The sequence below is a fragment of the Grampus griseus genome (assembly GCF_964374135.1).
Source record: "Grampus griseus genome assembly, chromosome: 3".
NCBI classification, from domain to species: domain Eukaryota; kingdom Metazoa; phylum Chordata; class Mammalia; order Artiodactyla; family Delphinidae; genus Grampus; species Grampus griseus.
The window spans coordinates 90,598,647-90,615,745 of NC_139019.1; the positions used below are offsets into that span (position 1 = coordinate 90,598,647).

Genomic DNA, 17,099 nt, shown 5'->3' on the forward strand with positions numbered 1-17,099 from the left:
TGGTCAGTATTGGATACCACCACCCATTTCACATAACCCAGAATACTGTCCAATCAATGTGGTGTCCCAGCACATATCTGGCAGTTTTTCACACGGCCTTATTCATTCATAAATGCTTTTAAGACTCCTAAAATAAAAGCCCATAAAGATATGAATACATTTTTAAAGATATCTATAAAATAATACTATCCAGGTATCAAAACTGAATTGCATTTTACTATGATACCTATTCTTTTCTTATTTCTGATATTTTCAATAGGTAAAGTAGTACAAGTCAACTGACACTGAAGTTCATCTTTATAAAGTATAGAGAAGAGCTTTTTTTCTTTAGTCCAAGATATTGTTAAACTCATAGAGCATATGAGAAGTAAAGCATTAATATTTAACTCCTCCCAAAATTAAAACTTTTACAGAATGTTCATAAAGCTCTAAAATAGGTGATTTTAACCTACCAGCATGAAGCTTGGCTTTCTCTAATTTCTAAGAAGCCAAAATATTCATACTGAGGCACTATCCAATTTCTTAAGAGTTTGTGTCAAAGAACTATATCTACTTCTTGGTGGATTTCTGTCATACTCTCCATTCCTAGACATATCACCATACCAAACAATGTGCAAATAACTGTTTAGGAAAACTGAAATGCCCACACTAGATAGCTATTTACTTTAGGAATAAAATAAACCAAAAACATCTCAATTTTCTACAGGCTATGCAGAAGACAGGAAAGGATGATTTTTACAGGCCATGCAGCTAAGAGAGAGAGTTGATTCAGGGAATATAATGCTATAAGTTTAAACATATTATGCCTTTTGTAAGGCTTTTTGTAAATCACCATAGAAGTTGATTAAAGTGCTTGCCATGGCTGTATCTACTGCAGACTGGGGAATCATTCCACGCAGATCCGTCTGAATATAGCCTGTCAAAAGACTCCGGTTTGGACTGTCTTTAAGAGGAACACAAAACCAACCACAGGGATGGTTATATCCACGAACAAATTCTGATCTCTTTTCACTCCAGTCAAGACTTATCCCTACAAGGCAATTTAAAATGACACTATTAATAGCAATGACTGACATTAATCTAAAACTCTCACTAAAAAATATTATCAGATTTCTTATTTACATATTTTTCTTCTTATCCATGTAGATGAAAATTAAGCCCCAAGAGTGACCGTGGAAGAATGAAAAAGATAATTACTAAGTGGAATTCTGACAGAGGCTGGTAGATATGTAATGGGGAAAGTTCTAATCCCTTCAGAATAAATGGCATCATGTCATCCTGGTAACTCCTTGGAAACTACAAATCTTCTCTGTAGCAGCCAGGCCTCAAGGTACTAATAATCAAACCTATGTACCACCACTGCTCCCCACAGGCACTACCATATCAAACTTTGGTTCTGGCTGGTTCAGATTAAACAGGTAGATGTGTACCTACAACTGCCAACTCAAATATATCGTACATACAAAAATATTAATTTACCTATAGATATATTTTAGAAAGCAGGAGCCTTCTAATAGTATCTTTAATTTTGAAAAGAAAAATATTACACAGATCAAGGAAGGAAAAGTACTCTAACACATACCAAGCCTATTTTTTCTAAGTATATGACTAAGAAGCTGTTTCTTGAGAGTGACTTAGAAGGAAACCCAACGACTAGATCCCTTTCTTAGAGGCAGTCATGCATTCCATATTTGTTAGCTGTGACCTGAAGGATACTGTGTAACGGGGAACAAAAACTCATCAGAAAGATTGCAAAAACCTTCTCGATATTGTTATTTTAATCCCTAGGGTTTAGCATTTGCAAACAGAGCTTACTGATTATAAAATAACTATGGGGACTTCCCTGGTGGCGCAGTCGTTAAGAATCTGCCTGCCAATTCAGGGGACACAGGTTCGATCCCTGGTCCGGGAGGATCCCACATGCCGCGGAGCAACTGAGCCCATGTGCCACAACTACAGAGCCTGCGCTCTTAGAGCCCACAAGCCACAACTACTGAGCCCACATGCCACAACTACTGAAGCCCAGGTGCCTAGAGCCCGAGCTCCGTAATAAGAGAAGTCACCGCAATGAGAAGCCCACGCACTGCAACAAAGAGCAGCCCCCGCTCGCCACAACTAGAGAAAGCCCGTGCATGCGCAGCAACAAAGACCCAATGCAGCCAAAAATAAATTAATTAAATAAAATAATTTTTTTAAAGATAAGTATGAAAGTTGAAAATGTATCTTGTGTAGAAAGAAACATCCAGCCTAGAAAACTCAAAATTTAAAACAAACCGAGAGAAAGTAAAAGGTTTTGAGACAATTACCACAGGATAAAAGCCCTTCTTTATAGTCCACAGTATAGGAGAAGTCAACAAACTCTCTTGGGGAAATTATATTCCAAAGCTGACCAGCAGTAGTATAACGCATCACACAGCAATTCTGAAAGAGAACAGGTAACAGCTGTTAGTACTATAGGAAATACATACATAGACTCATATATCATAAGTTAATCTGTAGTAAAACATTAACACTCACTTAAAATGTGTTATAATAAATATTAATAACATTTCTTACAGTGATTCTGACAGGTTTAGATCTCTATTCTATATCTCACGGAGACTGTATGGACTTGAAGAGGATATACAATCAAAACACAGAGGTAAGTTACCCAGTATCCAAATCTCTGTTTCAGTAGAGTCACCTCTTATCCTATATGATAAAAGTGGAAGCAGGTAGTATAGACTGTACGTGTATAAGATAAAATCCACAAGTACTTTGACTAAAACACCAAATGTGTCAATAAAGGAATCCAAACATGGCAAGGAATGAGTTAATAGAAACAGACAAAGAAAGAAAGCCACTTAGGTTACATAATTCTCTAACGCCTAAGGTGGCATTTTTATCTTTGATTTTGGCTAAATGTTAATGGAAAACCTACATACTATTACCTAGAAACCTGAATATGATGGTGGTATTTTCAGAATTTTAGATTTCAGAACCTCAGCTAAAGTTTTACAATTAAAGACACTGATGATTTTCTTAAGCAGCAAGGGTAAAGCTATTGCAGAAAACAAACTCAGTTCTGACTAACACTCATTAGTTAATATGAGGAAACTCAAGCTTTTCGAAAGGCAGCAAGGATTCCCCTGTGAGATCTTTGCCATGACTACTTATTCTCAAAGCAATGAATATAATGAATGCAAGTATACACACGTGCACATGCGCACACATACACACACACACACTCACACACACACACACACACACACACACACACACACAATCTGAAGCAACATTTCTATACAAATACCTCTTCAAAGTACTCCAAAATATCCAATGAGGTCATTAAGCTGTCCCAATCCAAGCGACAGGGACCTGGGCGTATATGGTCTATTACACTATTGACGACATCATCTATAACACCTTGGGCTTTGAAGCTGGAGAAAACATATGAAAGTCAAATGCTATTAGAATGAAAAATTTCAGCATGCTCTCACAGTTCAGAGCTCACATCAAAAAAAATAAAATTTAATGAAGATTTTTTAAAAAGAGTAAACCCCGACTTTTCCGATAAATTAGGTTCTGTCAATTATTTCATCAGAATGTACTCTAAAACGTCCTCAAATCTAATAAGAGATTTGAAGGCTATCTTATGCATTATCATAAACATAGTAAAATACCTTCATGTTATGGTGTAGCCAAGAGCAGTCCGTAGAACACTGTAATGCTTCCATTTATTTCGTATGCTCTTCTTTTCTCAGCTATGTTCTAACATGTTATTAGTATATGCATATTCTTACCCTAACTTTTGAAACCTTTTTATTAGGAATAGAAATATAGGTCACTCTAGAATAGAATGCCCAGGATTGACTCATGAATAATATCAGAACTTGACATATTTCAAAGGTGGCATTACATACCAGTAGGAAAAAGATATACTAGTTCAAAAATGGTGTTTGGATTCAACAGTTATCCTAACAGAGAGAATAAAAACTGAATTCTTACTTCACATCATTCAAAATACCTCCAGATAGACTAAATACCACTATGTAAAAGGTAAAACTTTTAAATTTTGAGAAAAATATACAAGTGACCATCTTTGTGACCTCAGGATACAGGGGGATTACTTGAATACATAAAACACACAAAAACACAAATTACACAAGATGGTTAAAATTTAAAACTTACATACCACAAATGACAAAATAAGTAATTTCTTTAAAAACAAGCCACAGAGTGGAAGAAGATAAGTGCAACACATATATACAGATATATACTTACTATAGAGCATATATGATTAATTCCTATGAAACAATGAGAAGAGGACAATCCAAACAAAAGATGGACAAAGGACAAGATTGACCTGAAATGTCAATAAACTTAGAGAAGATGCTCAATTTCACTCATAATCAAGTAATTACTAGCAATACACCATCTCATACCCCTGAAAAACTGACAGAGATTAAAAACTTAATAACAAGTGTTGAATGGAAGGGAATGAGAACTCTCAAAGTGCTACCACCACTTTAGAGAGCAATTTGGCAACATGCAGTAAAGTGGGATGATGTATGTCCCTAAGACACAGGCACACCCCAAGAAAATGTTACATGTGTGTAGAAGGAGGCATGTACCAAAAAGCTTACTGTAGAGAAGAATTCACAACAACCTGAAAATTCATCAGTAGGCAAACTTGCAAACACAGATAAACACATTGTCGTATATGAATACAGAAGTGAAAGACTAGATCAACATGTAACAACACGGGTAACTCTTGAAAACACAGTATTGAACAGAAAAAATTAAAGCGTATTACTAAAACACACACACCCACACACACAAAGTGTGAAACAGGAATAATACACACAACTTCAAGAGAGTAGTTATCTCTGGGGAGGAAAGAAAAGAGAGGTAGATCGACTTTAACTCCATCATTGTTTTCAGGGATCTTTTTTCTCTTTTTAAGCATCTGAAGCCTTTTTATCATTTTGTAAATCTCTCAAGCTCAAGCTTCTATTATGTTCCATCCTAAGTCTGCTCTTCTGCCTGTGTTCTCTAACTTGGGGTGAGGGTGGGGGTAGGAGGTGGGTAATACAAATTACTTCAGGCACAAATTAGAAATCTGGGATTCAATTTCGACTCTTCTTTTTCTCTTAACCCCATTCCAATAGTCAGAACTAATAAGTCACCATGTTTCATCGAGATGATTTTCCAAACGTAAACTGCTTAGAACAATATCTGGTTTTCAATAAATGTTAGTTATCATCGCCATCATCATCATCACCACCACCATCACTATTATAAATCTCTTTCAAGTTCATTTGTCCTTTTCAACTCCCATGCTATGTCCTTAGTTTGGGAACTCTGTGTCCAACTCAACACTGCATCAGTTTCTAGCTCTTCTGATCATATAACTCTTTAAGAATCTGAGAAAAGCCACAGATCTCTTCCCAGGAACATACACATTGTCACAAAACTTTGTATACAATCTTAGGGACACTTCAAGAAGCTAGCCATGGACCCCCAGGATACAAGCTCTTCTCTAAACTTTCCATGCTCATTTCTCTTTCACAATTGTTATTAGAATAAATGCAAAATCCTCTGAGGACCTGGGATGTATGGGTAGGGTTGAGCAGTAGGTAACGCAAAACTGAGTGCCTTAGTTTAGAATTCAAAAATCCTTCAGAGGGCTTCCCTGGTGGCGCAGTGGTTGAGAGTCCTCCTGCCGATGCAGGGGATACGGGTTCGTGCCCCGGTCCGGGAAGATCCCACATGCCGCGGAGCAGCTGGGCCCGTGAGCCATGGCCGCTGAGCCTGCGAGTCCAGAGCCTGTGCTCCGCAATGGGAGAGGCCACAACAGTGAGAGGCCCGCGTACCGCAAAAAAAAAAAAAAAAAAAAATCCTTCAGACATCCTCTCCCCACCCCCATACTTAATGCTCCAGCTATACAAACACAATTTCAACTTCCCTAAATAAACTCCTTAAAGTGTTTCCCATCTGTGTGAACGTAGTAAATGAAATGCTCTCTGCCTGGAATATGAATTTATCCTTCATTCCCTAAGAAATATCTATTCGTTCTTTAAGACTCCACTCCAATATTAGCTCCCCTATGAAGTTTTTCCATATCACCAAGCATAGTGCTCCCTTGGCACTTTTTACACTTTTTCGCCCCAGCAGGGATTACTGATCTAAAGGATTAACTTCTACACTTGCTTACAATGTTTAATCCAACTCCAGTTTCCCTGTCCTCATAAATACTGTACAACTTATCTTCCTGGAAACGCTATCTTTGGTAATACACTTCAAAATACACTGTATATAGTAAGTTCAGTCAACAGTTTCATTTTAAAAAGTGCTGAGTCCCAAGGATGTGACTATTCCACTCCAATTTCACGTGGCAACTATCTCCTCTGGCTTTAAAAAACAATATTTTTTTTACTGGTTAAAGGCATAATTCGTGTTCAACTATATGCAAAAATCAAAAAACAGAAGTAAAAATCACACATAAAACTGACATCTAGAGGTATATATTTTGTGTTAAATAAAACATTTTAATATATAAAAAATATATATTTAAAGTCAACCCATGATTGTGCTACATACAGTTTAGTATTCTGCTTTATTCACTTTTCATTGTATCTTGAGCATTTTATTATGTTTTTAAAGACTGTAAAATAGCACATTTTATAATTTAATCATTCCCCAACAATTGATTATTCAGGTTGTTTGTTAATATTTTAAGTAATACTGTGATGGAAGAGAAGTTTAAATAACTATTAATTTTCCCATGATTTTTTCAGGATAAATTTCTTAGAATAAAATATGCTACAGGTGCTTCCCTAGTGGCGCAGTGGTTGAGAGTCCACCTGCCGGTGCAGGGGACACGGGTTCGTGCCCCGGTCCGGGAGAATCCCACATGCCACGGAGGGGCTGGGCCCGTAGGCCGCGGCTGCTGGGCCTGCGCATCTGGAGCCTGTGCTCCGCAGCGGGAGAGGCCATGACGGTGAGAGGCCCGTGCAAAAAAATAAAATAAAAAAAAATAAAATATGCTACAGCACTGAATAAATGCAGAAAGAATATCAGAAGGGTCTTATACACCATAGTAAGAAATTAAGATTTTATCAGCTATCTGATATCATTAATGATATCATATTATTTATGATCCCCTCACCACCAACTCTGTCCACCAGGGATATGGACATTTTAAAGGCTTTGAATTCATAACAGGATTTGCTTCTCAGAAAGTTTAACATCTTAAAGCAAAAGCCAAATTTTGCTGGCAATGATCATTCAGTGATCATGTGTGTAGGTGTGTATATATCTGAAGTTTAGCAATGTCCTAAGAGCTACGTAACACTACAGGAATTTACTTACAGATATCCATTAAATTCTTCTGAAGGTTTCCTCCAAATTGTTACATCTTTCTAGAAAAATAAAAACAGTGTATACTGATAATTACATAGGTGGAAACCTGGATATAAAACTGACAATTTCATAAATTCTACAGCATTAGCTTTTGCATGAAAATAAAACATAAGTAAATATTCAAAGAAATACACAAAAGTAATTTATACCATAAAATAATCCATATCTGAATTTCTTCTGTATCTGAAAGTAGTACACATCTTATTTAAATTACAAACCCCTACAAAAGGTTTTTCAATAGCTTAATGACACCCAAACACTGTTAAGATTTGGTGATGGCACTATCTCATTGGCCATTGTGATTTGCCGCATTCCAATCTCATCTGTTTACCATTACTGACACATTTAGACTGAGATAATAGAAATGTTAAATACTTCATTCTGAACTTGCTCACATCTTTTTAAAATTAAACAATTCAAATCTATTATGACAGTGCTACCTTGAATTAGTCCCTACATTTTTTTCTAGATCATTTCCCAAGAAATTCTGAATAGCAGAATAGCCAGAGGACTTAACTGGAAGAGTCCTGGGTTCAAGGATTGGCTCTGTCAACACTCAGGTATGTCATATTGGTAAAAAAATACTAACTGGCCATTCTCACAGGCTTGTTAAAATATCTGAAACAATTTCAAATTATCAATTACTATACTTCCTTAAACTGACAATGACACATTTTATTTACTGACTTGAGAGGCTGCTCTTTACAATCTTGTTGCCATGAGTCTATTCTTGTGTCCAATATCTGAAGAACTAATGAAAGCAGTGCAGGATTATTATGTTTCTTCCTTTGTGAGACAGTAAACCATCAACTATATTAGCACATTTATCTATCCTGCACATTCATCTAAAGTATGGTCCATATTTTTCCGTACCATTTTGAAAGTCATCCACCAGCTCATTAGACAGAAGATACACCCTCAAACATAAGTCATTTAATTAATTTACCATTTTCTTAGCAACTCGCCACTTGTCATCTTCAAGGCTGTGGTATTGGATGAGAGTGTTTTTAAGTCTAGTCGCCAAAACAGCTGCATCAGGCAGGTCTTCCATTTGTTTTCCCTGTTACAGAGACTAAGATTATCATCAGCAAATACCAGAGTTAGATGCAGTTGGGTCTCAAATATGGCTTCATAAAAGAATCACCTGGGGAGTTGTAAAAGATACCTATACCTGGACCCCATCCCAAATCAACTAATCAGGATCCCTGAGGGTAAGACCTGGCCATAGATTTTTTTTCTAAAAGCTTCCAAGGTGTGAAACACATAGGGATAAGAATCACATATGTTGAGTTATTAAAATCACTCATATAAAAAATAAAATACAATCCTATTTCCCTTTCTAATAGAATCTAACCCAAAGGAATAAATTATAAAATTCCAGATAACTTAAAAGAAAAAAAAAATACTGCTTTTTCAAAAATACAAAAATAACACACAAGGCATAAACTCTTTAAAAATTCCTTAGAGATTCAGCCATTGAAAATTTTCATTTTACCAGCCAACAGATATAGGACTCATTCTAGCAAATAAATGACAACCACAATTGGAAACCTCCTCTTACATCCTTTAAGGATAGGGCTAGAGACCTCTGAAGAATTTCTAAAGTTTGAAGAACTCTATTGTCTTCAATGTTTTATTTCATTTGATGAAGTGTCATAGGATTCAGTGAGCTATCTGTGTAACATAGGAGGTGATATGAAGACCTTAGAACCACCAGTACAGCATAAGTAAGTGGTTTATAATTTTAAGGCAATAATTTTAACTATACAGAGAGGAAAGTACTATATCATTAATAATTCCAAAGGTATGTTATTGTTCAACAATACTTTAAAAGGGAAATGATTACTAATCTTTAAAGATAATAAACTTAATATAATGAGGGATTCTATAACGTGATCATTTTAAAACATTGCTGCAAATCCTGTGACACACTTCCCATCAAGAGGGATTGACATATATACACTACTATGTATAAAATAGATAACTAATGAACACCGACTGTATAGCACAGGGAACTCTACTCAGTGCTCTGTGGTGACCTAAATGGGAAGGAAATCCAAGGAAGAGGGGATATATGTATACATATAGCTGATTCACTTTGCTGTACAGCAGAAACTAACACAACATTATAAAGCAACTATACTCCAATAAAAATAAAGTGAAAAAAATGAATAAAAAGCAACAAAGCATTTACAATGAAAAAAAAAAAAAAGAGGTGCAGTCTGTGACGCTGCATGACCTCTGCAGCTAGGTTAGAAAATTCCATGCAGCCTCTGTACGTCACTCTTAGAATAATCGCTCTGGGAGCCTTTGATCAACATGTAAGCATACAAGAAATCTGGTTATCCTGAAGCTGATATGTGGAAAGGCCCAGGTGGAAAGAAGAGGAAGGGAGGAAAAAAAGGAGAGGGGAAGACAGAGACAGACAGACACACACACACACACACACAGATCCAAAATCCCACATCCAGAAGCCTATATTTAGGGCTTCACGCCTAATGGGCATCTCTTGCTGCCCCAGTCCTCCTTCAATTTGCCTCTGTCTTCCTCATCTTAATAATTTTACTATTAAAATGATAATTGAGCCAGTTGCTCAATGTCAAAAACCTTGGAATCACCCTTAATAGGTATTAGGAGATTCATCACATACCATTGCCTACAATGCTCTTCTCCTACTGGTTTTCTTTCTGTCCCTTAAATACATCAAGCTTGTCACTGACTTCGGGCCTTTGCATTTACTATTATTTCTCTACCTGGATTAGTAGATCCCAAATCTGAGCATGACTAATAACCTGTAATAATAATTTCAGATTAAACCTCCTGTCCTTAATACAACCTTCCCCAAATCACTATTATACCCTTCTTTTATTTTCTTCATAGTGCATCACTATGTGAAATTAACTTGTTTATTTATTGATGTACTATATTCTACTCTTTGACTACCATGTCCCCAACTAATAGAGTGGCTGTCCCATGTCTGCCTTTTTCACTACTATATCCCCACCAACTAGAACACTACCTGGAACACAGTAGGACCTTAATATTTGTTGAAGTGTGTTTGCTTCAAAACATGATTTATTTGGTGTTAACTTCTCTCCTTTTGGTGCCATGGTACTCTCCAGTAAAAGGCTAAAGAAGAAAAGGCTTTGGAAGAAAGCTGTCCATTTACAGGATCATGAAGTTACTACTAAAAAGGAGATCAAGAAAAGATCTAAATGAAATATCAAGGCTCAAACCTCTATGGGAATAAGGATGCAATTCTCACTACAAATGCATACATCAGAATCATGTTGTTATAATTTGTAATAGCTGTTAATGTTGACAAAGAATCTCTCCTTGGTTGGGCTCCTCTGAGTCCTCTTTTTTTTTTTTTTTTTTTTTTGGCTGCATCAGGTCTTAGTTGTGGCATGCAGAATCTTCAGTAGTGGTGCGGGCTCTTCATTGTGGCATGCGGGCTTCTCTCTACTTGGGGTGCGCAGGCTCCAGAGCACACAGGCTCAGTAGTTGCGGCACGCAGTCTCTCTAGTTGTGAGGCACGGGCTCTAGAGCACATGGGCTTAGTTGCCTCATGGCATGTGGGATCTTAGTTCCCCGACCAGAGATCAAACCCGCATCCCTTGCATTGGAAGGCAGATTCTTAACCACTGGACCACCAGGGAAGTCTCCTCTGAGTCCTCTTTGTGACGAGGCCTAGCTCTTGGGCTTGTCCTTGGACCCCTTAGTCTAGTTTTAGCAAGAATCCTGCTGAGTCAGTTTAGTGAAAATCCCCTACCCTCAAATTTCCTTATCCCACCCTCAATCTTATCCCCCTGGCCTGCCTTCAGCAAGAATCCTGTCAAGTTGGTTTAAGGCGAATCCCCCTTCCTCTAATGTTTCCTCCTAGTAATTTTCATTCACTGACACCCACCCTGCTTCTTGGCTATACACCCCTACGTGCCCTTGTTGTATTCAGAATGAAACCTAGTTCTATACCAAGGTTTCTTTTCCACTATTGCAATAGTTATTGAATAAGATTTGCCTTTACCACTTTCATGTGTGTCTGCCTCTGGTTTTCTGTGACACCGTTTTTGGATATTAGATTTCATGGTCCACAGCCAGATAGTCCGATTCAGTGGGTCTGCTCTAGAATAGGCCCCAGATCTAGGTCCTATAAAAAGCCTCACTGATCATTCTTTTAACCAGTCGGGAGTGACAGCCACTAATCTAAAATCTAAAGTGACAAAGTCAGTGCTATAGTCAATATTTAACCAGCACAAAGTAGAACATAAAAGCCATGAAACATGATAAACACTAAAATGATATAAGGGGATTCAAGATGGCGGAAGAGTAAGACGCGGAGATCACCTTCCTCCCCACAGATACACCAGAAATACATCTACCCGTGGAACAACTCCTACAGAACACCTACTGAACGCTGGCAGAAGACCTCAGACTTCCCTAAAGGCAAGAAACTCCCCACGTACCTGGGTAGGGCAAAAGAAAAAAGAATAAACAGAAACAAAAGGATAGGGACGGGACCTGCACCAGTGGGAGGGAGCTGTGGAAGAAAGGTTTCCACACACTAGGAAGCCCCTTCGCAGGCGGAGACTGCGGGTGGCAGAGGCGGAAAGCTTCGGAGCCGCGGAGGAGAGCACAGCAACAGGGGTGTGGGGGGCAAAGCGGAGAGATTCCCACACAGAGGATCGGTGCCGACCGGCACTCACCAGCCCGAGAGGCTTGTCTGCTCAGAATGGCCATCATCAAAAAATCTAGAAACAATGAATGCTGGAGAGGGTGTGGAGAAAAGGGAACCCTCTTGCACTGTTGGTGGGAATGTAAATTGATACAGCCACTATGGAGAACAGTATGGAAGTTCCTTAAAAAACTACAAATAGAACTACCATATGACCCAGCGATCCCACTACTGGGCATATACCCTGAGAAAACCATAATTCAAAAAGAGTCATGTACCAAGATGTTCATTGCAGCTCTATTTACAATAGCCAGGACATGGAAACAAACTAAGTGTCCATCGACAGATGAATGGATAAAGAAGATGTGGCACACATATACAATGGAATATCACTCCGCCATAAAAAGAAACGAAACTGAGTTATTTGTAGTGAGGTGGATGGACTTAGAGTCTGTCATACAGAGTGAAGTAAGTCAGAAAGAGAAAAACAAATACCGTATGCTAACACATATATATGGAATGTAAAAAAAAAAAATATGGTCATGAAGAACCTAGGGCCAAGACAGGAATAAAGACGCAGACCTACTAGAGAATGGACTTGAGGACATGGTGAGGGGGAAGGGTAAGCTGGGACAAAGTGAGAGATGGCATGGACATATATACACTACCAAACGTAAAATAGATAGCTAGTGCGAAGCAGCCGCATAGCACAGGAAGATGAGCTCAGTGCTTTGTGACCACCTAGAGGGGTGGGATAGGGAGGGCGGGAGGGAGGGAGACGCAAGAGGGAAGAGATATGGGGATATATGTGTATGTATAGCTGATTCACTTTGTTATAAAGCAGAAACTAACACACAATTGTAAAGCAATTATACTCCAATAAAGATGTTAAAAAAAAGAGTAAATACTGCAAACAAATTATGCTGAAAAAAATAAAGAAAAAAGATATGATATGGAAAAACTGAAATAAAATGATACAGAAGTTCAGGGAGGAAAATAAAAAACTTTTCCTGTATTTTCTTATGCTCTGTCCCTGAGACCTGCAATTAAATTGACAAAAGATAGATTAACAGAAAAAAAGGCAAAGTTTACTTGATGTCAATATTTAATTTTTTTATGCAAAGAGGCTTTCATAGAAAATAACTGGAGACTCAGATAAGTTTATATACCCTGAGCTTATACACCATCTTAAAGGGTGATAAACTCTGGAGAAATGACAAGACAAGGGAAAAGGGGTATGAGCTTCTAGGGGTGGTAAATTATGGCAAGATAAATATATGGGAAGAGACTAATAAAAGGTAAACGCAAAAAAAAAAAAAAAGGTAAAGGTTATTTTAGTGAAGTTTGTTTGTGTAGACCATCTCAGTTCAACTTTCTATCTCCAGTGATAGCCGTTATTCTCCTGGTATAGGAGAGAGGAGAGGGAAGACCTTCACCAAAGGATATTTATATCCCATTTTTAGGCAGATAGTGGAAGGATAAATGGTTCTTTCCGTGTCTGCTGCTTCCTAATTGCCTTCAGCTCAAAGTAACCTTTATTCTGAAATGGCATGTTTTGGGGTGGTATATCCCTTCAGAAACATGGGAAAGTATATATAGAAAATTCAGTAATATAGAATTTTGGATCTATGAAAGTGATGTGAAATATCTAATAATTATAGATCCTACCCATAAGAAGTAGATTAGCTCATTTAGAAAGTCTGCCAGTCAGGAATAGATCCCATTTCCACTCAAGAGACTGCCAACTTGATAGCCAGTACAATGACCTTATTTAAGGGTATGTTATAAACAAACACAAGTTCTTAGAGAGGACTTGAAAAAGAAATTTTATTTATCCATCACTAAGGATCATTATGATTAAACAACATTCTTTAAATCCAAAGGTCACATGCCAGGTTCCTGTGGCTAGCAGATAAGAGTATTTTCAAAACTCTTTGATAGAAATCAAAGATGAAGTGGAAAGCTACTGTTAGCATAGACAACATTACCTTTAGGTAAATCTAGCATACAAAAAGTAAGCAATAAAAACTACCTATAAAGATGAGAATCTGAAACTTTAAGGTGTTTACCTTAGTTATCATTAACTCCTACTGGTTAGTATAAAATCCAAACTCCCTAATATGTCTTATGGGCCCTTTTATATTTTGGCCAAGCTCATTGCCTAATTTCTACTCTTCTTTCCTGGACCCCTCTTAAGACTATGTTAGCTCTCCCGCCAATGTTAAAAACTCCTATTAATGAGCCTCTCTAGTGGTGGTGGAGTAGGAGGTAGGAAAGGAAGAAAATAAAGTAAGTATAAACTTGGAAATCTCTTTTAGCCCAATGAAGTATTTAACCAGGCAGTTAATCTTGATGAAAAAAATCCATGCAAGGGTTAAGTCCAAAGGGAATAACAGTTACTTTCTAAACTGATCATCTGTGTTTAGACAGGCAAGACAGAGAATCTCTCAAAAACCAAGGTGGGGTGGGGATAGGGGAACAATATTGGGATTATCAAGGTCTTGGTGCTCTCTTAATATAATAGGGCACTCACATTAATTGAAAAGAAAGCATGCAATATGCCCTATTGTAATCTCTATCTGTGGAGAATGTCAGGAAATGTTTTAAATACCATTCTGAACTCCCTCTTTCTTTTATTCTCCTTGCTGACCTTATAGCACGAAACTCTCCAACACTTCCATGTCAGAGAAAACAGGTACCACTTAACTGTATCAGAATCTAACAGCTCCATAAATGGGTTATATACTCTTGACAGTTCTATAGCCAGGTGCTAAGTAATGTCCACCTTTTTTCTTTCTTACTCTAGCCTTTTTGGTCACGTTTTCTATGTTTATGTTTTTGAAGTGACTACTAGTGTAGGCAGTTGCTGCCACCATTGAGTGGGCAGCCTTCACAGGTTAAAAAATTTTCTTGGGCTTCCCTGGTGGCGCAGTGGTTGAGAGTCTGCCTGCCGATGCAGCGGACACGGGTTCGCGCCCCGGTCTGGAGAGATCCCACATACCGTGAAGTGGCTAGGCCGGTGAGCCGTGGCCGCTGAGCCTGCGCGTCCAGAGCCTGTGCTCCGCAACGGGAGAGGCCACAACAGTGAGAGGCCCTCGTACCACCAAAAAAAAAAAAAAAAAAACTTTCTTGAGGCCATCTATCAGCACCACAGTCTTTGACGGATACAATTTTAATTTTTGTCAAATGTCAGTGAAATGGCCATAGGTTTTAATTAACTATGGAATATAATAAACATTTTAACCTCTAATAAAAAGTGAATGCCATAAAAATCCGTTTGTACTTATGTAGTATGATTAAGTCAGAATTTACGTATTAAAGAAACTCATATCAGAATCGTTTCACCTTCCATTACCTGATTGATATGTTTCATGTATGTGAATAGCTTCAATTTAACATGCCATAGATCTTCCCCAAGATGTGCAAACCAAGGCCTTGTAAATTAAATATTTTCTACCTAACATAAAAATTCCAGCATAGGCTTAATTGCCAATCAATTTTGAATTAGTAATTTAGCTTTTCCAATTAGTCAAATACGGTAGTTTCTCATTTTTGAGACTGGCTGTGGCAGAAATGCAACAGGGTAAGTCTTCATCTGCAATGTGACTGATGATACTCCGATTCAGTGCTCACTTTGGCTTATTTTAGGACAAGCTTTACAACACCAATAAGACTTTTACAACACTTAAGACAATATTAATTTCTAATAATGTCACAGCTTTAAGTTTGAGTCCAAGTTAATGTTCAAGCTCCTAATGCTCTAATCCTTTATTTAAAAACATAATAATAGCTAACATTTATTGATCATTTACTATGTGATCAGTCTTTCTGGCCACTTCAAATTGTATTATTTCATTTAATCCTCATAAATAACCTTAAGAGCCCATCCTATTATTGTCTCTATTTTACAGAAAGGGAAAGTATCAACACGGAGGTTAAGTCACTTGTCCAAGATCACACAGCCCATAAGTGATGGAGCCAGAATTCCAACCCAGGACCTCTGCCTCCAGAGACTGAAGGTCTATTCTGTAAAACACTGGAAGCTGATCAAAGGCTGCAAGAGACTCTAAAAATCTGACATCATGTTGAATTTGCCATATTTTGTCTTGGCTGCTGAACCTAAAAAATCTCAGGTAATCTTTCTTAATTGTAAATTAGGGATAACAGCAACATTAAGTTATTGAGGAATTACAAGAGTTAATATATTTAGTACCGAACTTGGAAGATAGTAAGCACTCGGAAAACACTGCCTCTTAACAACACAGCTCCGTCAAAGCCTGGTGTGAGGGAATGGACCTTCTGTTGTCTGTGCACCTACTAAGAACCAGGAAGCACTGTGCCCATCACAGAACGGTATCTCAATGAATCTTCACCCAGGCCCCCCGAAGCGAGGTTATTACCGCCCTTTCCCCATTTAACAGATGAAGTAACTTGGGCCTAATCAGCGTCCTAACGCTGATGAACTGGGTTGAGGAGGAGAGGGGCAAGCCCTGGGATCCAACCAGCGCGACCCTTACCCTCAGTTTTCTCTTACCTGTGAGGTCCACACACGTCCGGACGCCGGTTCCGCCATCCTGGACCTCCACGGCGGCTTCCCTCTCCCACTGCCCGGAGCAGCTCCGGGAAGACCACCCTGTCGCTCCGCCTCTAGGCGGCCTCACCTCCGTGCTTCTACTCAAGGCTACTTGAGGTGAAGCAAGGAGTGCGACCGAGATCAGGCGTGCGAGGTAGACAGGAAACTCACTCTTTCTGCAATACTAGCTCTACAGCTCTCTCGGCTTCCCCGCCCGCCGAGGCCACCGGCGGCCGCAGCCAATGGTCGCCAAGCCACTGCCAGTTGCAGCCAATTGGAAGGCATCAAGCCTTCCGGGGAAGGCGGGCCGAACCCCGCAACCACGCCCCCGGCTCGAACCCTGGCCTCCGGGGATGGGTAGCGGCAAAAGTTGGCAGAAGCAACGTGTGTTTGCACGGATTGGCTGGCGCGGCAGCGTGCGGAGCGCTGATTGGTCGCCGAGAGATGGAC

General features: G+C 38.7%; 1 protein-coding gene across 1 annotated transcript; it reads right to left on the reverse strand.

Annotated features, from left to right (window-relative positions):
• Window positions 1–800: 800 nt before the first annotated feature.
• On the reverse strand, window positions 801–16,793 carry STARD4 (StAR related lipid transfer domain containing 4; the record flags this gene model as incomplete). Its single annotated transcript, XM_082652215.1, has 6 exons — window positions 16,611–16,793; window positions 8,351–8,464; window positions 7,354–7,403; window positions 3,293–3,419; window positions 2,307–2,421; window positions 801–1,030 (listed from the first exon to the last, which is right to left on the reverse strand). Exons 1-6 carry the CDS (start codon window positions 16,647–16,649, stop codon window positions 801–803), a joined length of 675 nt encoding a protein of 224 aa, XP_082508341.1. The 5' UTR covers window positions 16,650–16,793.
• Between the last annotated feature and the right edge of the window lie 306 nt (window positions 16,794–17,099).